The sequence below is a fragment of the Leuciscus leuciscus genome, assembly GCF_965113295.1.
Source record: "Leuciscus leuciscus genome assembly, chromosome: 10".
Taxonomy (NCBI): Eukaryota; Metazoa; Chordata; class Actinopteri; order Cypriniformes; family Leuciscidae; genus Leuciscus; species Leuciscus leuciscus.
In genome coordinates, this window is record NC_138734.1 from 6,544,682 (window position 1) to 6,572,528 (window position 27,847).

General features: G+C 38.6%; 2 protein-coding genes across 5 annotated transcripts; one reads left to right on the forward strand and one right to left on the reverse strand.

Moving 5' to 3' along the window:
* The first annotated feature begins 1,618 nt into the window (after positions 1 to 1,618).
* LOC309507793 (para-nitrobenzyl esterase) lies at positions 1,619 to 15,239 on the forward strand. Of its 3 annotated transcripts, XM_082182210.1 has the most exons (10): positions 1,619 to 1,739; positions 4,186 to 4,889; positions 5,935 to 6,042; positions 7,969 to 8,165; positions 8,425 to 8,624; positions 9,814 to 9,872; positions 9,979 to 10,146; positions 10,358 to 10,579; positions 12,940 to 13,103; positions 13,905 to 15,239. In XM_082182210.1, exons 2-9 carry the CDS (start codon positions 4,196 to 4,198, stop codon positions 13,080 to 13,082), a joined length of 1,791 nt encoding a protein of 596 aa, XP_082038336.1. In that variant the 5' UTR covers positions 1,619 to 1,739; positions 4,186 to 4,195; the 3' UTR covers positions 13,083 to 13,103; positions 13,905 to 15,239. The 3 variants fall into 3 exon arrangements, with proteins under 3 accessions (XP_082038336.1, XP_082038334.1, XP_082038335.1); XM_082182208.1 differs by having other exon boundaries at positions 12,940 to 15,239; XM_082182209.1 differs by lacking the exon at positions 1,619 to 1,739 and adding an exon at positions 1,755 to 1,922 and having other exon boundaries at positions 12,940 to 15,239.
* On the reverse strand, positions 15,174 to 27,504 carry arfgap2 (ADP-ribosylation factor GTPase activating protein 2). 2 transcript variants are annotated; one of them, XM_082182217.1, is made up of 17 exons: positions 27,392 to 27,504; positions 26,565 to 26,683; positions 26,343 to 26,415; positions 26,084 to 26,215; positions 25,038 to 25,118; positions 24,181 to 24,295; positions 24,043 to 24,099; positions 23,549 to 23,599; positions 20,900 to 20,952; positions 19,132 to 19,268; positions 18,375 to 18,506; positions 18,101 to 18,229; positions 17,868 to 18,017; positions 17,654 to 17,780; positions 16,663 to 16,753; positions 16,442 to 16,563; positions 15,174 to 16,336 (listed from the first exon to the last, which is right to left on the reverse strand). In XM_082182217.1, the coding sequence occupies exons 1-17, from the start codon at positions 27,461 to 27,463 to the stop codon at positions 16,316 to 16,318; spliced, it is 1,662 nt and encodes a 553-aa protein (XP_082038343.1). In that variant the 5' UTR covers positions 27,464 to 27,504; the 3' UTR covers positions 15,174 to 16,315. The 2 variants fall into 2 exon arrangements, with proteins under 2 accessions (XP_082038343.1, XP_082038344.1); XM_082182218.1 differs by lacking the exon at positions 23,549 to 23,599.
* Between the last annotated feature and the right edge of the window lie 343 nt (positions 27,505 to 27,847).

Below are 27,847 nucleotides of genomic sequence, written 5' to 3' on the forward strand. Positions count from 1 at the left end.
CATGTAGCTTCAATAATCCTTAATGGAAGAAGTCTGGAACAACCAGGACTCTTTCTGTCCAAACTGAGCAATCAGTGGAGAAGTGCTCTGGTTTGAGTGCTGACCAAGAAGATGATGGTCACTCTAGTTGAGCTCTATGATCATATATGGAGATGGGAGAAATTTAGAGAAGGACAAACATCACTGCAACACTCCACTTATCTGGACTTTATAGCAGAGTGGCCAGACTCAAGCCTTTCAAGACATGAAAAAATAAAACAAAAGCACCTAAAGGACTCTCTCAGACTGTGAGAAACAATCTTCTGTGGCCTGATGAACCTCAGTTTCAAGCATCATGTCTGGAGGAAACCACTGCTCATCTCCTGCACGATACCATCCTAACAGTAAAGAGTGGTGGAGCAGCGGCAGGGTCTGAGGGACTCGTCAGGGTAGAAGGAAAGCTCAACGCAGCAAAATATACAGATAGCCTTAATGAAAACCTAGTCCAGAGTATTCAGAACCCTTCTGACGGACTCTGCCCTTTTAGCAATGTATTCTTATTAAAGCTACCAAAATTAATTCAGTCAAGAGCAGTGAGTGACTTCTCTTTTGTTGTGATTCATATTAACAGCATAGCAGTAGCCTACTGTATATTACGCTGCTTTCACTTTAATACACAGCTGTTTACGTTCACAGACATAACCGACTGTGTTTATGTAAACTTTGTTTGACATAACCTTGTGTGTATTTGACAGTTTTAACACAATAAGAGTTTAATACTCATGCAGTGTGCCGTCAAACATCCAGCTTTCTGTGTGCTCAAAAAAACCCCAAAAATATCAGAAGTTTCTGATATATGCGGCTTTAAAACGTATGCAGATAATAAACATTCATATTGATGAAGAACTGTAATGCCACATGAGCATGACCTCAACAGAGATGATAATCAAACCCAAACAGATGTTTTAGTTTTTGCAAGTATTGGAGGCAGGAGCTGTACAGGCTCCGCCCTCTTCTGAAAACCGGTGAGGGGAGCAGCAGCTCATTTGCATTTAAAGACTTAAATCTGTTTGTTTGTTTGTTTGTTTGTTTGTTTGTTTGTTTGTTTGTTAGAACCGAGTCCATTGATAAAAGCTGTGAGGGCTGAAGAACCCAGTTGCAGAAATGAGAGCTCAGTCAGGAAATACACTTAATGTATCTTTAATTAGTCCATAAAGTAATTCCACAACAATCCATAAAGTAATTCCAAAACTGTAACTCCAAATTGTTTCAAAGAGTCAATAAAAATAAAGCGGAAAGAAGCATATAGGGTGTGTGTGTGTGTGTGTGTGTGTGTGTGTGTGTGTGTGTGTGTGTGTGTGTGTGTGTGTGTCTATCTATCTATCTATCTATGCAGAGTCTGTGTGTTCGAATTTTCAGCAGCTTTATTAAAACACTTAATTCATATAGTTGCTTTTATAAAACAACAATATAATACACTATATATATGCAATATTTTATGAAAATATATTAATTTTAATTTGAGTTGGCATGCAACTCCCATTCCTCTCATTTTCTCCCTTGTTCTTTTTAATACAGCTTTATTCTAAGAAAGAAAAAAAAAGGCAAACATGTTCAAATCTCTCTCTACTGTAGGTTTGGGAAAGCAGCCATGTAAAACTGTAGTTATGGGCGGAGCAGGAGACGTCCAGTACAGGGTTGTTTTGTCTGATAGCCTGTGCCTGGCTTCAGTGAGTGCGTGCGCGAGCTCTAATGTCATAGTAAGTACATGCGTCATTTTGTGACCTTTTTTGCTTTTTACATTAAACACAGGCTATTAAACAGGAAAAAGCTATTATGGTTTAGTAAATCAATATGAAAATGTCTCTTGAGTGCTTGTGTCGTAGTTGCGCCGTTTCAAGTAGCCTAACTTTGTATCGACGTTAGCAGGGCAACATTTTCAGGTAACATTTTCATTTTTAGATTTGTTTTTGTTTTTGTTATATTTTTATGTTTAGTACACTTTATTGTTTGCTGTGCAGGAAAAAGTTCCTCGTGTAATCTAAACTGCGGTTGAAACCAGTTTTTCCACTCACTCACAGAGCAGTTTAAACATGTTTATGCATGTTTTTCTTTAGCGTCATGTAAGTTAGTGGAAAACGTTTATTTGTGGTGTAATATTTTAACTTTCACCTCATGGATAATAAGTCAGCATAAAATGGGAAACTTCATGGTGGGTCATTTGGTGGTTTCCGCTGATTATTCGCCTCATCCTGCGTCTGTCACGACAGCACACACTTCATGCTGAGAATAAACCAACACAAACCACACAGATGCACACTGTGAAGCATTATAAGCAGGGCTTGACATTAACTTTTTTGCTCGGTTTTCCAAAGTTACTAGCCACACAGCATTTTTACTAGCCACATTTTTGTTTTTGTGAAATTACCTTTTAAAAGTCGACTATGGCGTGCTAAAATTTACTTGAACTAGATTTACAACCCTTTTAAATGTAAAACCACTGTACACACCCAAATCAAGACTACACAAAACAGGTCATTATCATTAGCTCTGATAAGGTTGTGTGTAAAGCTCCTTTTTTTAAATAAAACCATGTATTATATTACATATCGCCACATAGCTCCACCGGCATACACTGTGTGCATGTAATACTCATTAGGGCTGTCAAAATTGCTCAAAAAATACGTTCGAATATTCTCTCTAAAAAAAAACGTTAATAACAGGGCAAATTAATACAAAGAGACATAACTACTTGTATAGGTAGTTTATTTAAGTTTAAACACATTTGACAACGTATTACCTACACAAAAACAAGTAAATCAACTAATGGCCAAGACCGCAGACCTCACTCTCGCTCACTCACTCGCAGGCACTCTTTCTCTCTCTCACCCTCACCCTCATGCTGCGTTCACACCAAACGCGAATAGAGCGTCTGGCGCGAGTGTAAAGACGCGTTTACGCACGTCTAGAGGTCTTGCGGCGCGAATGAGGCGTCACGCTCTCTGTGCATAACGGTTTAAATGAACAACAACAATAAGCAAATGTTGAGTGCTGATCAAGAGTTTTGTGCAAGCAATTTAAGGTCGCGACTCTTATATAGCAGGCTTCATTCAGTGATTGAAACAAATATTATTAACAATAATTGAAGTTTTTAGCCTATATAGAACCGACATTGAACGCTCCGAGCGAGCTGTGCTGTGGTAAACATGGAACTTTTCCTTGACATGAAACGGTAAATAATCAAACCAGTGGAAGCCTGCAGTGCATGAAACTGCTGTATCTAACCTACCTTATTCATGCAATATCTATTCAGTCATTACAGTAGCCTACACTTTAGTAATGTTTCTGTTTAACGTTAACGCTTCTTCCTGTTACCTGTCCCTGACCCCTCAGGCAGCGCGCCCACTCGCAAAGCAGACAGCCGCGCCTCTGCAACCGCGGGCGTTTTTCCACATTCGAATATACATTTTCACCTTCGAAATTCTGTTTTTTAAAACTATTCGAATATATATTCGAATTTAGAATATTCGTTGACAGCCCTATGGGAGTTGTAGTGTCACACTTATTTCAGATGCCTTTTGAAAAGACTACAATTATTCAACCCGCCACAGTGGCTAGTTGGAGTGACTATGTTACCCGCCACGAGCAAAATCTACCCGCATTTGGCGGGTTGGCGGGTGTTAATGTCAAGCCCTGATTATAAGCATTACTGTGAACACTAAGGCATTATAATGCTTTATAGATATGGTTACCATAGGCATAACACATTATGATACGTTACATATCTATTCAGAATACTAGGTTATTATAATATAAACTACGTCTATATGCACACTAACGTAACTATACTTATTGCATAATTTTGAGTATAGTGCATTAAAACAAACAATCATCATTATATTTCATGTGTTACTGTGTGTTAGGTTACATCACAGACCAATTCTCCACAGGTGCAGTCATGAACATAAGTAAAGTCAAAGTCAAAGGTCATACACAATAATAATGTACTGTACAGTTAAAATGTATAATGGATTGCAATGTGTTTTATATGGCATTAGGAAAACCTTCAGAATGCTTTATAAATACAAGCTTCACAGAAAATATTTGCATGTTTTTTACAGTACACAGTCTTTCTGGATAAAAAAGGTATTGACTTTCACTTGTATTCTCTCTCTCTCGCTCTCTCTCTCTCTCTCTCTCTCACAGAGTATATAAAATGAGTGAGGATGTGTATGAGGTCCCTGAGGGGACAGAGTATCGTTATCTAGTGCAGGACGAAGAGGAGGAACAGGTAAGGTACGTCCGTCGCCACTACGTCAGTCCATTCCGGGCAGTGTCACGCAGATGCATGTTCCTCATCGGCTGTGCAGTGGTCAGTCTCCTCTCTCTCGCGGGATACCTGGCTTATGTGGCGAAGACTCCTCCTCCAGGGGTGGCAGAGGTGAAGACGGACTGCGGTTGGCTACGCGGGCGCTGGGAAGGCGGAGCGTACTCTTTCAAGGGCATCCCGTATGCTGTACCACCAGTGGGTGAACGTCGTTGGCAACCTCCGGCGGATCTAGTGGAGGCGGGAAAGTGTTGGCATGGCATGTACGATGCTACTCGATTTCGCAGCATCTGCGCGCAGGTGCAACCCCTCCGAAAAAATGGGCAGGTCATGGGACAGGAGGACTGTCTGCATCTCAGCGTGTGGACTCCGAGTCTAGAGCCCGCAAAACCCCTGCCCGTCATGGTGTGGATCCACGGAGGGTATCTCCACATGCTGAGCGGCCAGGAGAGAGGCTACTCCCCCACTGAAGAGCTGGCGGCCCGCACGCAGATGGTGTACGTCAGTCTGAATTACAGGCTCAATGCTTTCGGCTTCATGGCCCTGGAGGTGCTCAGAGAAGGCTCTCCCACCAACTCCTCAGGTAAGGAGTCCCTGTCCTCCTTACCCAGTCCCTGTCCAGGTCACTTATGACTGCTGCCCATCTCGGACACTTTTATTAAATAAACTACTGACAACATATCTTCCAAATTTCAAGTCAAAACACATTCCATGTTTTTAGACCTTGAATAGTTTATGCTCATTTTTAAACATGTTTAGAAATCAATGTGTTGTGGAAAACCCCAGATTTACAATCACAGTTTTCATGCGTCTTGGCATGTTCTCTACCAGTCTTTCACATTGATGTTGGGTGACTTTATGCCACTCCTGGCACTAAGATTCAAGCAGCTCGGCTTTGTCTGATGTGCTTGTGACCTTGTGTCCTTCCTCTTGATCACATTCCAGAGGTTTTCAATGGGGTTCAAGTCTGGAGATTGGGCTAGCCATGACAGGGTCTTGACCTTTGTGTGGCATAGAGCATTGTCCTGCGAGAAAACCCAATCTTTGTAATTGGGGAACATTGACAGAGCAGAAGAAAGCTATTTTTCTTCCAGGTTAACCTTGTACTGTACGTGACTTGAGTCATGCGTCCTTCAAAAAGACGGATCTGTCCGATTACAGCCTTCCTGAAGAACCCCCAGATCATCACCAATCCTCCACCAAATCCTCCACAGAGGGAACGAGAGACTGTGGGTTGTAGGCTTCTCCAGGTCTCTGTCTAACCATGAGAGGACCAGGTGTTGAGCAAAGCTGAAACATCAGAATCAGGCACATCTGTCTTTGTGAAGGACGCTTGACTCAAGCCACATACAAGGTTATCCTGGGTTTTTTCATCACAAATTCAACTTTTGAACATGATTATTTAAAAAAAATAAGTTGAAATAACTTTGCAGGCTGATGGCATCAACAAAAGCATATACCATCGATTAACAACCTCAGATCTCACAGTAGGTCTGTCTTTAAAGATTTATAAGTTGTTTTTTAAAATCCATTCCCTTATGGACTCTATCAGCTCTCTGCTTGTCACTACAGCATATTGAAATTCATCAAATGTCATCAAGCAGTTTTTTTTCTGTCTGCTGTCAAAGGGAATTATGGCTTCATGGACCAGATCCAAGCACTTCAGTGGGTCCAGCAGAATATCCATAACTTCGGTGGGGATGCAGGGAGAGTTACCATATTTGGTCAAAGCTCAGGTACAACATACAATGAATGACCCCTAAAAGTATTTGGACACTTAAAATATCTGATTGTCAGTGCATAATCCTGTTCCCTTTACTTTTTGAGAATGTGTTATTATAAGGACAACATGTTTCTAAAATTAAATAAGTTTGTAACATATTTCATGTATTATAATACTTATTTGTTTTGTCTTTAAGCTTTTATATTTTTACTTTAAAAAATATTTATAAAATATATTTTTACTTTCTAATAAGTTAACAGTACTTTTTTTTTTTTTTTTTACACTGACCCAAAGGTTTATTCATGTGTAAACCTTTAAAATGACATCTAAATTTGTATTTGTTTCTAAATGTTAAATGTGCTGTCAATAGAATAGCCTAAAGCCAGTAATCATGATCTAAACTCAATCCCAACCAAAAATAATTAAACCTTAAAGGGGTGGTGTAATGTCCTTTTCACAAGATGTAAAATAAGTCTCTGATGTCCCCAGAGTGTGTATGTGAAGTTTTAGCTCAAACTACCCTACAGATATTTTTATATAGCATGTTAAAGTTGTCAATTTGTCAAAGGGTTTGTGTCTGTTCCTTTATATGCAAATGAGCTGGGGGGCGGAGCTTCAACAGCTTGTGTCCCTTTACCTCACACAGACATGCACTGAAAATTTCAAAAACTTTTAGCCTTTTATGTTCAAACCGGAGTCAGACAATGATGGAGAGACTCGAGAAGAACTGACAACATGTAGAATGCAAAAGGACGTTTCTGAATGGTTAGTTGATGAATTTTTGTAGCTTATGTGTAGTTAACTTCTAGTCATTGATTAGCATATTCTATTTTGATAATCTATAAATCGTGTTCTGGGGGCGGGGTTTATGTAAATTGTAGGGTTGGTGATGCCACTAACCCAGGAGGAATGTCGTGTAGTCTCTACCAGCCGTATGTTGTAGTCCTTAAAAAGTGATTTCTTTAAAAGCAAATATCTCCCTTTGCTTTGAGCTTTGAGAATTGTAACTTTGCAGATGTTGTTTATGCTCAAACAACAAAATTACACACTAACTAAAGTTAGAAAAGTGAGATCATTATCAACCACCCCTTTAAAATCAATTTCTGTAAATGTGTTAAAAACTACTATGTTAAATGTATTTCATTATATCTTAAAGGGATACTCCACTTTAAAATGAAAATTGTGTCATCATATACTCACCCTCATGTTGTTTCAAACCTGTATGAATTTCTTTCTTCTGCTGAACAGAAAGGAAGATATTTAGAAGAACGTCAGTAACCAGACAGTTTCTGGTACCATTGACTTCCATAGTAGGAAAAATATATACTATGGAAGTCAATGAGACCAGAAACTGTCTGGTTACTGACGTTCTTCTAAATATCTTCCTTTCTGTTCAGCAGAAGAAAGAAATTCATACAGGTTTGAAACAACATGAGGGTGAGTATATGATGACACAATTTTCATTTTAAAGTGGAGTATCCCTTTAAGTTGAAATGGGTCGGTGATTTGACCAAAATCACGATACGAGTTAGGGTTGCATAATGTATAGTTTTAGCATTGATATTGCGATGTGCGCATCCGCGTTAGTCGACCCGAAGGATGTGCGTTGTCAAGTATAGGGATCATAGTTGATCTGTGATCCGTAAGGACCAGGCCGCATGATTCCAGACGTAGATTAAAGGGATAGTTCACCCAAAAATGAAAATTCTGTCATCATTTACTCACCCTCAAATTGTTCCAAACCTGTATAAATGTCTTTGTTCTGCTGAACACAAAGAAAGATATTTGGAAGAATGTTTGTAACCAAGCAGATCTCAGGCCCCATTGACTTCCATAGTATTTTTTCCCCTACTATGGTAGTCATTGAAAAATACTCTTTTTACTTGGGTTTAGCTTTATAGATGTATAATAAGTATCTCTCTCACTGTTTGATCATGAGGAGGAACTTCGGTTTGGACTTTGATGATGTCTCCACTAGCCAAAGGACTCTTTCATCGTGCGATTGACATGAGCGGCTCGTATGTGTATAATGCTTCCCTGGAGTCAGCAGAAAAAGACAACTTGGAATTCCTGAGGAGAACTGGCTGCAAGGACGCCATCTGCCTGAGAGGACTACACATCACTCAAGTCCTTCAGGTGAGAAATTCATGGCCGAGCTTGTAACCTTCCACAGCAGAGTCATGGCTGACTAACAACAGCCTCAACCTGTTGGCTTCGTCATCCGTAAACTCTCTTTAATAAATCATCAAACCTCAACTTCCTGCCAGAACTCACAGAACGCTCAATGAATTCCCAATGAACATCAGAGGAAGGGGTTTAATTTTTCTAAATGGTAGTAATATATCAGAAATGGATCTGTGGTTGAATTAATGTCAGTGATTTGTATCTGACTCAGGCAATCCCGTGGCAGAAGTACCCATCATGGGCAGCCGATGACTTAGTCGATCTTCCAGTCAAAGGTATATTTGTTGGTCCAGTCGCAGTGGTTGACGGCCATGTTCTCAAAGCTCCTCCGTTTGAGACCTGGGAGAAACTGGGAGCCTATAATGATGTCCCATTTGTGGTTGGAACAACTGAACAGGAGACTGATTTTAGGTAACCGGCTTTGTTTGATTTTCAGTCATAAGTTGTAAAATGAAAATACTGTCAGGAATGTGCGCCATTTAGAATTAAACCCAGATTGAGTTCATGAATTGGAATTGAGGTTCAAAGAAATATAGAAATCTAATTTGTAACTATTCATTTCAATTCATTATACTATTCTCATAAACGTTATCATACACAACATGGTGTATTTCGACTGGAGTATTTCCAGCAACATTAGATGATATTTATAATCACTGTTTGAAATGCCACCTATAGAAATTTGTATTTAATTGATTATTTAGTTATAATTATTTTATAATAATTATAAAAAATCTATATGTATAAAAAAAAGAATATGTATATATATATTTTTTATTATTATTATTATTTTTATATATATATATATTTTTTTTTTATAATTCTAATAAAATAATAAAATAATTATAACTAACTAATCTAATGTTGCTGGAAATACTGACTATTTCACTAGAATACAAAATTCTCCATGTTGTGTATGATAACGTTTCCGGGAATTGTACAATGAATTGTAATGAATAGTTACAAATCACAATTAAAAGATTTCTATATTTCTTTATACATATACAGTATATACAATACAATGCATCCCCTAATATTCTACATACATTCTACAGGAAATAAATAAGCATAAATAATACAAATAAATCTTGTAATTATTAATGTTTTGTTGTGAAATGTATGTTGGCCTAATTAAATTTCTCTAATGCAATTCAGTAAATTTCTCTTCCTTTCATTCCTAGTCAAATTCTGATTCAAACCGGTGGGGAATATTTTACCCAACCATGGAAATTACATTGTGAACATGGCGTCATATATCATATATTTTCTAGTGCTGTCAAATTGATTAATCGAGAGTAATTGCATCTAACATAAAAGTTTGTTTACATAATATATATGTGTGTATATATATATATATATATATATATATTAATAATTATATATATTTACACACAAATATGCAGTATACTGCATATGTGTATAAATATGTCTGTGTGTATATATACACTATATACACACAGACATATATACAATATATATAAATGTAATAATATATATACACACACATTATGTAAACACAAACTTTTATCTTAGCTGCGATTCATCACAAATAATCGATTTGACAGCACTAATATATCATACTCTATACATCATTCTCTAGTCCTCCATATGAAAACATCTCTACATGGACATGGGGGGACTATCGCTGGATTGTGACAAGTAAGTCACTCATAGGAGACATTTCAAAAAGAACATTATGAATGAGAGTCTTTATATAAGTGAATGTGTTTTTCCTCACCACGTCTCTGTTGATTCCTTCACACAGACAAACTGAGCCCTTTCGGAAAGAACCTGAGCGATCAGGCGCTGAGGCTGTATGATAGTTCAGCACCGTGTCCGACCTCTGACCGCTGTCCAGAGAGACTCTTCACCACCATGGTGTCGGACATGAAGGCCACATGCCCCAGGAACGACCTGGCTAAGAGAGCTGCAGGTTCAAATCAATTTTTCATTTCACAATTAAAGGGAATTGAGCTTTATCAGCACTCTGAATATTTTATCATTTGTGAGCTCCAATAAATATTTCATGATAAGTGTAATAAGCAATATAGCGTACAGTCATAATTGCAAAATAAACTCCTTAGTCAGACCCATAGTCGGATGTTTAAATCTAAACCTTTTCAATGATGTCATATGTATTCCAGGCGCTTTAAAGAGCCCAGTGTACCGTTATCTGGTGACTTACACTCCATCAAAACAGGCAAACGCCTCCAGCTGGCTTCCCTTCCCCAGTCGCTTTGCCTTTCATCTTCTAGACAGCTTGGCCTTCTTCAGGGGTCTTGAAATGGTGCTAGGGACCCTGTCGCCAGCTGATATGAACTTCCAGGAAATGATCACCAAGTATTTTGTACATTTTGCCAAAGAAGGTAAGCTTATTGTGAGATTTCCCATAATAATAGCACAACACTATAGTAAATCTAACCTACTTGATTCTTCAACCATTTTATATAGACATACAGTACACTACTATTTAAAGGTCGGTACAATGTAATGGATGCACAAATTTATGGATGCACCCATAGGATTTTTTTTTGGTTGATACCAATTTTAACAAACAACTTCTGGCAAATTCTGATACCGACGTAACTTTTATTATTAAAATAGATGACTGTTTATTAGCAAAGTTCAAAAAGGTATATTAGCTAGTTTATTGATGCATCATCAAATCATCTTCACTGAACATGGATGTGATCCATTTATGATTCAACAAGCCAACATCAATTCTTAAATACAACAGAACAAAGATACATACGAAATAAACAGTGCTCTTCAGGTAGGTCTAACAGTTGTTTTCAGGTACAGAAATCGAATAAAGTAATCACATGTATAAATTAAATATATATTAAAGGGTTAGTTCACCCAAAAATGAAAATTCTGTCAGTAATTACTCACCCTCATGTTGTTCCAACCCCGTAAGACATTCGTTCATCTTCGGAACACAAGATATTTTTGATGAAATCTGACAGCTGGATCACTTCTCCATAGGCTTCTAAGGGACTGAAACTTGCTGGCCCAGAAAAGTTATTAAAGAGATCGTTAATATAGTCCAAGTGACTCCAGTGGCTCAATCTTAAGTATATCAAGCGACGAGAATACTTTTTGTGCGCAAAAAAAACAAAAATAACGACTTTATTCCACTATTCATTTCATTCTCTCTGGGCCTCGAGTTGGTTCACGTAGTGTTTTTGCGCAGCGCGTCAGTGTTGTACGTGACAGGCATTACACACATGACCAGCGTCGGCCAATAGTGAGCCTACGTGGTGACGTGTAACACAGACGAGCTGCGCAAAAACACTACGTGAACCAACTCGAGGCCCAGAGAGAAGGAAATGAATAGTGGAATAAAGTCGTTTTTTTTTTTTTTTTTTTTCACAAAAAGTATTCTCGTCGCTTGATATACTTAAGATTGAGCCACTGGAGTCACTTGGACTATATTAACGATCTCTTTAATAACTTTTCTGGGCCAGCAAGTTTCAGTCCCTTAGAAGCCTATGGAGGAGTGATCCAGCTCTCAGATTTCATCAAAAATATCTTAATTTGTGTTCCGAAGATGAACGAAAGTCTTACGGGGTTGGAACAACATGAGGGTGAGTAATTACTGACAGAATTTTCATTTTTGGGTGAACTAACCCTTTAATCCTTATTATAGTTACAAAAGTTATTTAGTCAAAAGCAGTGAGCGGTTTTTTTTTCTTTTGTTGTTTAATCAAAACCATTGTCACGATCCACACACGGGAAACAGGGAGATCCAATTGCAGCAAGAATTTATTGTTAGGGCAATCCAATTCGTAACCAGTCCAGGCAGGGGTCAAAACCAAAGTAGCAATCCAAAATAAACAAGAACAATACAAACGGGCAAGAAGGCAGTACTCAGAAGTGGGGTGATGAAAAACAAGGACTCCGTAACAAACACTAAAACAGACAGGGTATAAATACACACAGAACTAACAATCATGATGGGGAACAGCTGGGTACAATGAACAGTGATGAGTGCAGACAAGGATTGTGGGAAATGCAGTTCCTAACGAGAATGACACCGTGGGGGAAGGGGACCTCTAGTGGACACCAGGGAACATAACACAACACTGTGACAACCATATCCAAAACAATCATCCACTAACTCTTCCAGCAGCCTGAGGTTTACAGAGGAAGTGCAAGAGCAGGTTTTTCCTGATCATTTTTGCTTTGATTCAAATCAGTGTTTATTCAATACAAAGCTGGCTGGTTTGGTTCGAAACTTAAAACACTTTGACTAAATAAAGTAAAGAAATTGCGCAGCAACCCAAGGTCGATTCCCGGCTCGAAGTCCTTTGTCGATCCCGTTCCTCTCTCTGCACCCTGTGCTTTTCTGTCTGATCTCTACACTGTCCTATCCAATAATGCCATAAAAAGGCCAAAAATATAATTTTAAAAAAATGGAGCAATTCCAAGAGGGCCAGAGCAACAATGGTGCGAAGTACTAATGAATAGTACATCTGAAACCTAAGCTGGTGGAAATGAGGCAGTCGATGTTGTGCTCTGACAAATTTTTTTTTGATGTGTGTGTGTGTGTGTGTGTGTGTGTGTGTGTGTGTGTGTGTGTGTGTGTGTGTGTGTGTGTGTGTGTGTGTGTGTGTGTGTGTGTGTGTGTGTGTGTGTGTGTGTGTGTGTGTGTGTGTGTGTGTGTGTGTGAATAATGTGATCAAATCTTCCCCATAACGTTCCCAACCTCTTCATAACGTCACAGGTAGGATGCCGGAGGAGTGGCCGGAGTTCCCCTCAAGCGTCGCCCTGTTGGACAAGAACATTTCTTTTGTGCTGAACTACTCCAGAGAGAGGTGTGACCTGTGGGAGCAGAACGACTTCTACTCGTACGCCTGGATCAACTGAGCCGCATCATCATCGCTGGTGGTATTGATCCATCCACTGCATTTCCATCTGACTGTGTGACACGAGCAAAGCTTTATTGTGTGATTATACAGTATTGACACATTTATAAGACTTCGCAGAGTATGGGGTGAATATTGTGCGCAGTTGTTTGACCTCCAGGAAAATACGTGTTTCCGTATGAAAGCAAAATCGCAGAGATCTCTTCAATGTCTCAATTTCTTTCTCGTAGAGAGCAACAAGACTAAATCAAACTCAAATGGAGACTCGGGTCTTTCTAATGGGGAAAATATCCTAGAAAGATCTCGGACTGTGATCAAATTTGCCTACAAAGTTAGAGACCACAATATGAATTTAAACCTTTCTAATCAAACATTTCCAAGCCCAAATGATGGGCTATTTTATAGCTGGTTTTTTTCTTACTGTATGTCTACATGTCTTTTTTTATTTTGGGACAAACATCTAAGACAAAGTTGATTGGGATAAAAGGGCATCCATCCATCCATCCCCTAAGCTGTGAATTGAATTTGCGAATCCGAAGACTGTTTTAAGCCATAAATCCCCATTATTCAGGTTTTTTCTTTGTTTGTTTGTTACACTAATCGGCTCCATTCATATATTTACAGAATATAGCCAGTCTGCTTTCAAACCTGTTATTCTTTGGTTGTGTGACTAAGTAAATCCAAAGCTTTGACATGGATGAGAAGCCAGGGACACAATGAGGGCCTAGAAAGGGATTTAATGCGGCTCTCTGATCGCCCTCTTTTAATTTAACTGCTATGCAAATAAGACTTACGGTTACATTGATCTTTTGTTTGTTTGTAGATGCCGTAGAACCCCCGCTATCGATGCAATAACAGAAGGTGACATTTATGTGTGTTTTTGTACCTGTGATCAAAGGGTCTTCTAGCACTCCTGAACAGACTTTGGAATCAAGGCCTGTGGAATCAGGAACATCACAGCACCTGGAGCACTATCACACTAAATCTGATCCAGGAACAGTTGTGTTTTATAATACAGACCCATTTGCCTTGCATGGCTGAATGAAAGGAGAGGTCATAGGTCACCCTGCCCCTGTACAACGGGATGAAAGGTGTCCGCTGAATGGGAGCACATGAAAGCCCTGACCCATATACAGAGTTTTCTTTAACCTATAAAGCCCGAAATAATAGTCTTTTTTTATTTAAAGGTACACTTTTTTAGTGGTTAAAAAACAAAACTGCATGCAGTTTGCAGAAAAATGTTGTTTTGGTTTTATGGCTCATATGATACAGGAGAAAATGAAGCCCACACTCAAAGGGGGAAAAAAACACCCAATTTTATTCAGAGGCCCAAACTGAGCAAAAATATGCAATTTGCTGCAGTTGCTGCTGTTTATATGGCCAAAAAGTAAGATGAAAATCTGACAGCTTGTAATGTAAATCAATGACATCTTTATAACAGTAAAACAGACTACTTACATGAAATGCATATCAGTTGTTACTCTATATTTCCTAAAAATGATATGTAAATGCTTTTATGATCAAAGCGCTGTAGTTTTTATTGTGTTGGGACAAACAAATGATGATTGGGATGTACAAAATAACATTCTTCTAGATATTGTTGTGTCATATTTGGTACATTTTAACATGATTCTAAAAATGATTATGTGTAATCAAGTAAACCTAAGTTGCTTCAGTCCAGTAAGTGTTCATCTTGAAATATTACTTACAATATAAAATATATTATGGTTGCTTTAAAATCAGTAAAAATTTCACAGCAATAAGACACGTCATGTAACAACCTAAAGGTGTACGCTTTTACAATCATACTAAGTATAAACTGTCAATCGGAGGACAGATGGCAAGTCGTAGATTGCGTACATATTTTTTGGGCAACGTTTTTATCATGCCTTAAAAATTTGCATATCAAATGATACAGTAGACTTTTTATAGGGTTAACGTTAGCCAGGCCATTAAAGGGTTAACACCTTCTCTACTTTGTACTCTGTCTGAATGAACTATTTTAATATCACTCTTGTTGGTTTTGCGCTTTATCTGTAATCCTTATGTCATAAAATGATTGTGTTGACTAAATCAAAGTCTTAAACAGCTGTTGTGGGGGATTTCATTCTTTATTCACATAATTCTCAACAGGCCACAATAAAAAGCTTTTATTCCAGGCGGTCGTTGGATTGTTGTTCTTTTATTTGCAAATTTAGCAGACAAATACCATTCACCAGTTCCCAGTCTGGCATAAACCCAAAAGAATAGGAAAGAAAGGCTGTAATGCATGTACTAGAAAACAGACGACATCACTTCAGTGGGTGAATTTTAAATAAAGAACCATTTTGTCAGCTGTCATTTTATCATCTAAACTGAGAGTCGTATTAAATTGTTGAATAAATCACGTCACTGTAAACCTCCTCAGTCAGCTTGGTTTCTTGAGCAGTTTATCTGTAAATACGACGAGTGAATGCTGGAAATCTGACTCGTACAGCACCAGTGTCTACGGCTTATGCTGGCATGCAAAACAAACATGGTTCAGATTACAATAATCTGTCCTGAAACTCAAACTCCCAGGTATCACTCTCACACATCCACAAGAAAACCTCAAGAACTCGTCCTTGACATGCGAGGACATATTGCACAATATTACTGTTATTTTATCACTTAAATCACTCAAACTTTCTCATAGTTACTAACCATGTAAAATAATGATGATGCATCAATTTTAAAGATTGTATTTAGGAAATGGGCTCAATTTATAAATATACCATATGGGGTTCCCTTTCCTTGTTTACTGAATGCACTGAGGTCTTCGGAGAGCGTTAAAATACAAAAAAGAAAAGCCATTAGAACATATTAGCACTATAAGTTCAGTTATACATTTAATTCCAGACAGAATACTTTCAAATCCAAAACTATTTGAAATCAAAGACCAGTACATGGCATAGAAAACAGGACTGTTATTTCAAACAGAAAGCACTGCGACTCTGAAAACAGACTTTACACTCTGTCAAGCGTTTCTGTTGTTATCTGAAAATAAAACAAGAGTCTTCAAAAAAAATTAAAATACTGTCAGCAAGAGTCTACAGTGGTCTGGGGAGAGAGTGGGAGTTCCCAGGTCTTCGTCTTGCTCTCTCGCTCCCTCTCTCTCTCTGATGTGTGTTCATGTAGGAAAGACAGACTAGATCCAATCAGCAGTGAGGTGTGTCCTGTTTGATGCAGCTTCCATTTCAGTCGAACGCAGTCCTTTCAGTAAGATCCGTAGCGATCCTGAAACGTGATCGGAGAGAGTTAATACAGCTGTCGTAGAAGTGTTGAATCAGAATCGGCGTGGTATCGTCACGACTGGAATATAAAGCACATGTGTGCATTCACCTGAATGGTGTTCATAACCCCATTGGCCAGCACTGCCATCTTGCCCGCCACGGTCTTCACACCTTGCTTGAACTGGGCGATGTCTGGACCAGAGGGAAGCACGTTATCGAATCCTGATGAGCCTACAGGGACAACGCACACACACACACTGAGTCAAAGTCAAAGTCTCGCTTATGCAATATACTACGGCAACATGGCGAGCTGGAGAGGGATGTGTTTACCAGAGGAACGCACACTGCCGTCACCAAACAGGTCAGCAGAGCTGATGGAGGTACTTCCAGACATGCCCTCGAGACGAGTCTTTGCTTCATACTAGTAGAGACATTACATATTTATATAAACAATGAAAGAAGTCTCCATATTCTTTCTTGAGTTAAATATATTACACATTTTTAAATACACAAATAATTGACACATTTTTTTAGTACCTCATGATTTGATTTAAATCGATTCTTGATTTTGAATCAAATTTCAATTCGATGTGTGCATAGATTTGATTGTAGTTTACTGTTTTGTGTTACTTTTCTTATTTGACTGCGGTAGACAGTTTAGCAGTTTTAAAAATAACACACTATAGTCTTCACTGTGTGAATTAAATATAATTTGATTCACATTAAAAGTTGATTTTTTTTAATCAACATTAATGAAACGGATGGCATGAGTTTATGAGGCTGCTGTCCCTTTAAGAATGAATGCACGGATCTGTTACACATCCGATTTTCTCCCATTTGTTTTCGTTCGCGTAGGACATAACAGACTGTTTACATTGAGTACTCCACAGTCCACACGATGTGCATTTTGACAATTGTGTGTGTGTAGCTGTGAAAGAACTAAATTCGAAATTGCATGCATGTGAGAAGCGGCATCCCGGCTGTGAGTCCGTCAGCACGAGCACCGCATTTAGTCCTTGTTCGCAGCTTTTGTGATTAACGTCAATAATTTTAAGTAACTTTAAGTAGTACTGCGAAGTTAAAGAAGTGTAACACTTTAGAAAATCGATTTTTGAAATTTGTGAATCGATGCAAATCGGAATATAGAATCAAGATTGACATATGATTAGCTTTTTTTCCCACACCTCTATAAAATTGTGCAATATAATTTAACACACAATAACATTATCCTTAGATTACAGTAAATAAACAACAAAGTTTTACCAAAGATGTCCAGTTAGTGTCAAAATTAACTCAAGTGGGTCTAGTGGGCTCACGGTACCTCTGGGTTGCTCTCGCGGCCGAAGAACATGTCCGATGAGATGGCTTTAGCATTAGCAAACTTCTCTCGTGCTTCGCTAGACTCTGCAGCTGGCACAGACACCTCATGCTTCCGTCGGCTGGGCAACCTGACATGCATCGTGTCACCAGTCATGAAAGCGGCCACAAATCAAATCACTGACTACTGGATCAGGACATTATTAAGACAGACCAACCTTTCTCCGATTGGCTGGATGCTTGAGATGGTGACCTCACTGTCTTTAGGTTCATCCTTCTCCAGAGCCCAGGAGGAGAATGATGATCCTCCATCATTGTCCCACCGTGACCCAAAGCTGTCTCCTGATGTGAACGGGTTGTCCTTGTACCTGAGATCACAATGAATGATACCAATTACAAACACACACACACACACACACACACACACAAATGGCGTCCATCACAAACATACTTTGGCGGTCCCGAGGCAAAGCCAGGCTCATCAAACATGTCCAGCTTGGAGCGAGAGGAGGATTTGACTCCCACCGGGGTCTCCTGCTCGATCACTTGCATCTCGGACATCACGGAATGAGACACGGCACTGCAGAAAAACATCACATTAACAAAACTAACATACACGCATCACTCTGTTCTGGGTTATTCATCTGCTGAAGACGGTGATGCTTGAGGGGAGTGATGTAATTAACGTGACAGTGGTTTAATGGAGGTTTCCGCTGTGTCTTTACCTCCTGTTCCCGAATCCCATGCCCAGTCTCTCCGCCTGTTGCTTCTTCTTCCCTTCTAGGTTCTGCAGTTTCTTCTCCTCTATCTTCCTGTCAATCTCCAGCTCTTTGTAGGCCAGTCGCATCGAGGCCACCCTGTGAGATAAGCGGGAAAGCAATCAGGCACTGTTAGAAGAGGCATGAGAATTCAATAGTTTAAAGAGAGGGCAAAATCTTTAAAAGGTGAAGTATGTACCATTTTATGTTAAAATACATTCTATTAACCCTGTTTATTGTTCAATGAACGCTTCAATACTATACAGCTCCACCATACACATTCAGAAAGACACGATGTGTACCAGTTTATATTGTATACTCTGATGGGTCCGGTACAGCCTCAAACAGTCGTGGAGCGTTGTGTCAAAAAGCTGCCCGGTGCAGACACATTGGACGAAACACTCACGTTCGCTCTAGACTTAGCCGGCTCTGTTGCTTACTCATGACACATAGCAACACAGCTAAAGGTATTCATAAAATGTTTGACCTTTTCTTGGAAGTAGCCTACTTTTAAAGGGTTGAGAGATGACTTCACTAGCACCGTAAGAGCTGGACATGATGTTTGAGTTGGGGAAGGTGCGACACTTTGAAAGAGTGTTTGCAAGGCTGTAATTCCACTAGGAGCCACTAGTGAACAACATTATTTACCTTTAAAGAATGATGTAAGAAAAGAAAGTTTTCCAGCATCTGCAAACATGTCCAACAGATTTAGAATCAGACTCACATGGACTCTTCAGCTTGTTTCTTGGCTTCAGCGACCTGTTCCTCTCTCATCTTCTCTGCCACCTGGGCTTGTTTCTCCACCTCAGTGAAGCTCTTGCTGCTCACCTTCTGGGCACCAAGACCCTTTTTAACGCCAAGCTAAAAACCAAAAGGAAGACATTTTTTAAATGATCACCTACAAAGATAACCATGAGCTCTGAGGTTAAATGACAGTATTTACTTCTGAAGATGGTTTACATTTGACAAAAAAAAGAAACAAAGAAAATTCGGTAACACTTTATTTTACTGTGTCCTTGTTACATTATGTTACATGTACTTACCATAGTAATAACAGTAAATGATGCATAATTACATGCAACTAACCCTCAATCAAATCCCAATCCTACCCTAACCCTATAGTAAGTACATGTAGTTACTTAATATTACTCAGTACTTAAATATATAATTACACGGTAACAATGACACCTTAAAATAAAGTGTAACCGAAAATTCGTATTTTATGGAATATTACAGTGTTTATTATGATTTATCCATGCATGTTTTTTATTACTTCACGTGCCTTCATTATGAATGAATGAATGAATGAGGCATTTATATAGCGCTTTTATATGTACTACTGTACACCCAAAGCGCTTTACAATCATATCAGGGGATCTCTCCTCAACCACCACCAGTGTGCAGCATCCACTTGGATGATGCGACGGCAGCCACAGTACAACGGCGCCAGTGCGCTCACCACACACCAGCTATAGGTGGAGAGAGGAGAGAGAGTGATAGAGCCAATTCAATGTAAGGGGATTATTAGGAGGCCATGATTAAGGGCCAATGGGTGGAATGTGGCCAGGACACCGGGGCTTACACCCCTACTCTTTACGAGAAATGCCATGGGATTTTTAATGACCACAGAGAGTCAGGACCTCGGTTTTACGTCTCATCCGAAAGACGGTTTTCTATTGGGCGATCATATTCTATTGGGCGATTATATTTAATAAAATAACTTCCCCTCCTTCTTGCAGTGACATCATCTCTGATGACATGTTTATAGGCGCGAGGGCGGGACAACCTGTCACTCACAAGATCGCTCAATAGAAAACCACAACCATCCAATCAATTACCGATGGACAAAATCAAGTCCTGCCCTACATTTGTTTTTCTTCGAGAAGCCGTTTCACTCTGATATGTGAGACAATATAGGGAAGAAAAGACTATCGCATGTCAACTAAGTATATTTATCCTCTTAAAAAAAAAAACAGCATAAAAGCAGTACAATAAATACTATGATTTTATCTAAATTAACATCGCAAAAAATAGAGACCTTTGATATTAGAGTACCACAATGCTAAAAAAAAGAAAAAAAAGTCTCAATGACAACTACACAATTATGCTTCAATGATAATACTTAAAAGTAAAATATATTATCCTATTTGATTTCAAGATGAAATATGACCTGGACATGTTAATGGATTTTTAATGCTTAAAACACTTTACTGAGGGGGAAAAAGAAGAAGAAAAAAATGGTCTGACTGACTGAATGGGTAAAGACAAACATTACATTGGTCTAACTATTTTTAGAAGATTTAACATTCAGATTCTGCCATTACTTGCACATGTCTGCATTGATTATTAGTTTTCTTCTTTAGCTTGAGGCAGAACCACAGTTCTAGATCCTGTACAAGTCTGACACCTACTGCCACAAACTGAACACTGCAAGATCAGGAAACACAATTGCCTGAATAGGAAGTGACCGAGAGCACTGATTGTTCACCTACCCCTTTCTTTGCAGTGGCTGGCTTCTTCTTTCCAATGATGGAGGATTTCATTTCTGAAAACGGAAAGCATAGTCAGAGAAAAGTAAACAAGCATTTCCTCCTAGATTACTCCAGAGAACACAACTTCTCTAGATAAGGATCATTAGTGCATGGCGATAGAGGCCACGGCCAATAATGACCTGAGAAATATCATGCCGGCAAAGCCTGAGGAAAGGCAAGAGGTCACACTTGCACACAAATCAATTAGATTATCAGAGCAAGAGTGTGTTGAAAGTGTACATGTGAACATTCATGCTGTATTCATTTTGCAATGAGCTACAAAAATAAATAGAAAATTGGGGTAACTGGAAGACGAATGCTGAAACTGGTCTTGAAGTTTAGACCCACTGCATCCTGATCAACAATGAAAAGTCGCTCTAATCTCATTCCAGGGCATAAATCAATCCAGACCGGAAGTACACATCAGAAATGCCACAACATAAGCTCTGTGTCCAGAATGGAAAGTGTCTGCGAGCTCTTTATGAGATCAGAAAACCCTACACCTTTTGTATCAGTGAGTGACTTTACACACTGGCTACACATGGCTTCACTTGTGGAAAATTGCAGAAATTAGATTAACAAAAAATTATAATAATTTGGGAATGTGTCAAGGAATTAATAAGATTAAAAGGTGGCATCAATAATTAAGGCAATGTGTCCACCAAGGCATCTTTTCTTAAGGACAGTGTATATTTGAAATGTTTTAATGGGAGAGCCACATATTTAAAATGGCAGCAGCGTGACGAGGCAATGAGGCTGACTGGTCGCTGAGAGTTGAAACATTTTCAAATTTGGGTAAAATGCAGAACTCATCACTGTCACTTTTTACCCAGCCGTCCAATCACAGTGGAAGAGGGGCAGGACAAATACCACACTGACCAATTGTCACATCCTGCATCTACAATGACATCAACAAGCACAACAACGGCACAATGGAGGAGAAATTAAGATTGCTGGTCTCAGAATATACATAGTATGTATTCAGAAGCAAACTATCTGTGAAATCAGACACTAGTAACACTTCCACGGATACTGCGTATAACCGCAACCAAAGCGTCTCAACTGAAAAAACGCTGTGCCATCAAAGTGTACAAATGCTCTCAATCGCCCGCAGCTAGGCCTAGGCGTTTTCAGAAGAGTGCCTGTCGTTTTCAGCCAGCTAAAACATTTGGGAACATTTTTTGGACAAAAAACTTTCCAGTGACAATTTGCCGCACCTTAAGAATACAAATTGACAAATACTTTGTGAATAATAATAGTTTTATAGCATGCAAGTTAGTTCTGCCAATTTTTCTAGTTGACTCCTTAAGGCAGGGTAGGTGATTTGCTTCAAAAACATTTTTTGTTATGCTGCGTGAAAGTCTCTTCACATCCCGATAGCCATCACTAAGTTAAGTGGTCTAAATGTATCATCTGTGGAAGGTGTAGAACCATAAAATGTTGGTCCAATCATAGATCTCGTTCCGAGGGCTACGACAGGATGTCCTACCTGCCTGTCAACGTATGTTTTTACATACCCTTGCGCACACTGTTCGCTCAGACATCATATGTCATCAGCGTGCTTCATGCTATGCAGAGTTAGACAGACGTCAGTCACTGAGCACCGCAACCGAAACAGCGGTCGTCTTTTACAGTTCCTCCTGAACCAAAACAACGAGCTTATGCAGCGTACACAATAGAACTACTGGAATTTGAAAGAGTTGGAAACCTGTAACGTTATACTCGAGGTTGTTCGTGCGTTTCAATGGCAACACCATCAACGGTGAAATGAACCTGCAGCAGTCAGGTGGTACAGGTCAGTGTATATGTTCATTATTATTGTAATGGTATGTGCTTTGAGACATGAGGTAGTTTAACGCAGTCTCTCATGAGGCTTTTGTTTGCTCCCTACTGAATGCGTTCGTGGGCTTTGGAGGAGGCGTGGCTTTGGAGACGCTCTGAAAGGAGGTTGGGATCTTATGCTTTCAAAGCTAGGTCGCTATTGCAAGCCTCTCCGAAAATCGCCCACCCTACCTTTAAAATTATCAATTCCAAGCAATGTTCAAGGTGCAAGTGAAGCCCAAAGTTTACTTCAGGTTTTATGTGTCCACTAAGGTATATTTACAGCGCATGTGACAATTTTTTTCATTATCACAGCATGCAGGTACTGTATGCGAGCAGCCATATTTTTCTATATATCCTTGAATTTTGTTTGACCTAATTAGGGGCATTAACAGAATTAGGGCCACGTTCAAAAAATAAATGACAACAATAACAAGTGTAAGGCTACAACAATAGACGGTTGAAGAATACTTTAAGCTCGATCAACAGCATTTGTTTCATAATGTTGATAGCACTGAATATCTCAATTTTAAATTAAATTAATTAAATCCCAGCCAACAATTGTCAGTGCAATATATACACTGTCCCTGATGACACCCTGAATAGATTTGAAGCAGTAAGAATTTTTTTTTGAATAAGCAGTAAAGACAATTTTTAAATAGGAGCAGCTTTGCGAGGAAGGGGTGGAGCCAAAGCGGCACACACACTCAAATGAAGTGTCAGTCAAGCGCAGAACCATGCTGCTACTTTCTGATCAGCCAATAGGCATTTCAAAATCATTCAAATCACCTTCAGGAGTTTGACGCTCTTCAGACGCCAATCTCATTGAGTTCTCAATCTCTACATTAACAGAACAGACAGGACAGCAGGCTCTGAATTCATTTGCAATAAATGTCGAAGAACTACATTTACTGGATTGCTATTACACATAGATATGATTTTAGTACATACATAGTCATGAGTTTGTCATTGTAATGTTTATAAAATATGGTGTTTTAGTACCATAGCACTTTTTTGCTTTTCATTTCATTATTTGCTGTCAGTTGTCCATAAAAAGGTTGATATACTGGTCCCAACCAGGTCCTGGAGCTTGACTTGCTTATAGGATTCATTAATGTGTGGTGATAGTATCTCAAAAAAACACTTCAAAAATAATAATGGGGAATTGGGTGGTGAAGGGAGAAATAGACACATGGGGATGTTCTGATGATAATGTACATTCTGCCAGAGCACTAACACACACACACAGACAGACAGACACACACAAACCAGCAAACACTCACCTATTGTGGCTTTAGGACTAGTGCTCAGTCCTTCAATGCTCGGACCCTCTTCAGGCACTGGATCACATGGACAAGAAATGTTTACATGTAAAAGTAATGACAATGATGTATTAATGGTGTGTAATGCACTACACTCACAAGTGCTGGTAGTCTCTGAACTCTTAGGACTGCTCTGCTCCAGTTGAGGGCTAACAGTAACAGCTCCATTCAGATCTGTTAGGGATGGGGACGCCATGTCCCAACTGTTGGCAGGCTACAGGTAAGAAAACACAATTATTAAATATTACATATCAAGTCATAATAATGGCATATCTGCATGAGCACAATATTAAAGATAGAGCGAAACTTTTGACAGCATTTTCAGTCGTTCCCAATAACAGAATAAGGAATTTAAAAGATCTTTTCACTCACAAAATGCAATTACTGATTCAATATTTTAGAGAACCAGAAAAACTTTAAATTAAAATGTTTCATTTATTTTCTTGACCCTCACAATTATAATTAACAAAATTCCATGATATTTTCAGGTTTCCAAGACTGAGGGAATCCCGTTTCTGGCACACAAAAAACAAACAAAAAACATTAGGTAAACTAGTCCCTCCTGACGCACTGTTCAGCTAAAAGTTTAGTAAAACTTTTTAAAAATAAATACAAATAAAAGTGTTCCTTAAGACATAACTTCTTAAGTTCCTTAAGAAGGTATGACCTTCTACTTCCGCCAATATTCGGAAGTGTGCACTGCATACGATGGACACTTTACTATCCCATAAGGCCACGGGGAGAGGATTTATGAATGGCAGTGAAGTGACGTAACTGACGCTGGTAGGTCACGTGATAATGACAACATAGCGAATGTAGTACGTCTGGATTACATTCATACTACACATTATACTATATAGAACATACTTTTTTAGTGGTCGCAAAGTAAGACCTTATTAAAAATAAGTACCTACTCAAGAGAGTATGTGATTTCAGATGCAGCCTGTGTGTCCTACCTGTGTGAGCTCATCGAAGAAGTCAGTCTCTCTCTTCTCTACAGGTGATGGCTGAGCACAGCCAGAGTTGTCAATCCACAGCTGAACGATGAGGGGAAAAAAGGGGGTCAGAAAGCAGAATAAAAGTTCTGAATGCAGCTCTCCAGACACACTGGAGACGTCAGGGGAGTCTGGGAAGATAAAGCTAACCAACACTGCTGGAACGTGGAGTTTGTTCAGTGACTCAAGTTCAAAGTTTATTCAATATAACAAACACTACAGCTGCATGCATATATATATATATATATATATATATATATATATATATATATATATATATATATATATATATATATATATATATATATAGTGAAATCCAAATCTCTTTTTGCTTTACATAACTAAACAGCAACATAGAACTATTAAAATATATAAAAGTAAAAAAAAGAAATGTATATATATATTTTTAGAATATTGCAGAACTGCTTTAGATAAAACAAACTCATTTAATAATTGGTGATCTTTACAACGGAACAGAATCAACACTGAACTGACTTCTGCTGAACAACAGCTGAAATGCACTATTTCCCTTTCATCACTGTAAAGCTGCTTTGAAACGATGTGTATTGTATAAAGCGCTGTATAAATAAAGGTGTCATGACTTGCAATAGAGATAAAACATGGTTTGTGATGATATGCACAATATGTGCAGTTCTGTGAATTATTGGCATTTAGAACCCAAACATTCAGACTACTTATTAAAACATGCCTGTTGTAATATCAATAAAGTTTCTTTTAAATACATTTCGATATATATTTTGTTTCATTTTTTGTTACTTTTATTAAAGAACGATTTCATTTAGTATAGTGATGGGTTTGCCATAAAATGTCCTCTGTAAAATCTGGGTCTTGAAGCTAAGCTGGATGGAAGCCCCTGCCTTTAGAGCATGTAATCAGCATGACAGTACAACATCTATTAATAATGAATGCTGACAACAAACCCAAGGAGCATAGTTCACTTTCTAGGCAGTGATAACACTGGAACAGAATGAGGTTTGTATACACACCTCAGTGCCATACTTGGAGAGCGCAGCGTTGGCAAGCTGTCGAATCTTCTCTCTGTACATCTGAGCCGCACGACTGTTATACTTCGCATTGGTGTCATTAGTGGTACAGCCATGTTGGCGGAAAAACCCCATCTGTGCACAAAGAAAAGTATATTGAGTCTACAGTATTGGCTCATGCAAATAGCTGAATTAAGAGGCTAAGTTTTAAAGGAAGAACTGATGCAATGCATATTACAGGGTAGGAAAATGAAGAACTAACCGCATTGGCATTTCCTCCAACCTGCATACATCTCAGCTGAAACCAGCTCCAGTTGTTATCCAGCTCTGTGGATCTGAAAAGACAATACACCTCAACTCTTGCCTCCTTATTAACAAATGAATGTGGCATTGTGGAACACCACAGATGACTGAAAACTTTAACAGACTTTTGCATGACAGCATAATATAATTAAAGAGAAAGACAATAGAGAGTCAGACCGACCTGATAAAGCTCAAGTGTACTCCCAAGGAGCGATGGATCCCAGAACAGTCAATGCACAGAAATACTCCATATGTAATACTGGCCCAGCTCGGGTTCTTAGCGGAGCAGTCAAAGCAGGCCTAGACACAAAACAAATCATTTACATAAAAAACTGTTTCAGAAATAAACCTCTGTAAACAAAAGTTTGAACTGACCTAAAGACAAAGAGTTCCAACATATGGTTCACAAACCACATGTTCATAAAAACTCAGTAATAAATGTGTACATTCGGAAAATCGAGAATATAACAGGAATGTACAAAAACTTCACCAAAACGTTCAATTTTAAGTCAATAACAAACATTATGTAAACTTAAAAGATCTGACCGTACAATAATTCACGATTCCATGCCCCAATATACAGATTTTACCATATGAATGAGTTTGATGCATCTATGGGACAGTACAGACTGACAACTCCGTGGATTTTGAGGCACATTTTAACAGGATGAGTAATTTTCCATCGCCACTGCGTCATTCTCACATCACAGATAGAGCAGGTAAACCTGTGATCATCTGATTTCTTTTTAAGACAGCTGACTTAGTCATAATAGCTCGTTAATACGAAGTAATTATTGTTTGATAGCCTAGTACTGGTCTGTTTTTGAGATGTGATGTTGATAGTAAACATATATGTGTTAGACGGCACTCAGGCCCCATCAGCACCGGCTTAGCGAATAACAAATGACACGTAATCCCACATGAAACACACATAAGGATGTCTCTGAATAAGTTATAACGATAATGAAAACAGTCACAGGTAGGTTTTAATAAGACCTCATGTGTTACCTTGTTTGTAGGTATAGAGCGCAAACGTTTAAAAATGGTTAGAATTTCTGTCTTGTTCGGTTCCGACGCCATCTTGCCAACTGAGCAGAGGGAAAACAGAAACCAGACATTAAAGACCAGGCGGAATTGATGTTTCTGAAAAATAAAAGTCCCTTGAGACAAACGCTTTTGAAGACCATTTACAAAACTCTCACAGAAACGTGAAAACCATGTGAAAACACATACATAACATGTAAATATTGATACAAAAACAAAAATTGGAGCATCAGTATATTAGTAAAATGTACTTTTAGACGAACGCACCTAGAGTTTTTTTTTTTTGGAAAAAAACGTATAAATAAATGAATTACTCTTTTATTAAAAGAGTAATTCATTTATTAATTACACAAATCTGGATTTTGGAGTTCTATAAAATGTAAAAATAAGAGTGCAACTTCAAGCCCTGATTTTTTAAAT

Bases quoted from the DNA above. Each gene is read 5' to 3' on its own strand.
- arfgap2 (XM_082182217.1), bottom strand. From the start codon at position 27,463: ATGGCGTCGGAACCGAACAAGACAGAAATTCTAACCATTTTTAAACGT. The intron at 26,216-26,342 runs GTTAGTTCTTCA...CTTTGTGCACAG, and splicing joins TTGGAGGAAATGCCAATGCG to ATGGGGTTTTTCCGCCAACA. The intron at 16,337-16,441 runs GTGAATGCACAC...ATCACGTTTCAG, and splicing joins GGGTTATGAACACCATTCAG to GATCGCTACGGATCTTACTG.
- LOC309507793 (XM_082182208.1), top strand. From the start codon at position 4,196: ATGAGTGAGGATGTGTATGAGGTCCCTGAGGGGACAGAGTATCGTTAT. The intron at 4,890-5,934 runs GTAAGGAGTCCC...CTGCTGTCAAAG, and splicing joins CTCTCCCACCAACTCCTCAG to GGAATTATGGCTTCATGGAC. The intron at 9,873-9,978 runs GTAAGTCACTCA...TCCTTCACACAG, and splicing joins CTATCGCTGGATTGTGACAA to ACAAACTGAGCCCTTTCGGA.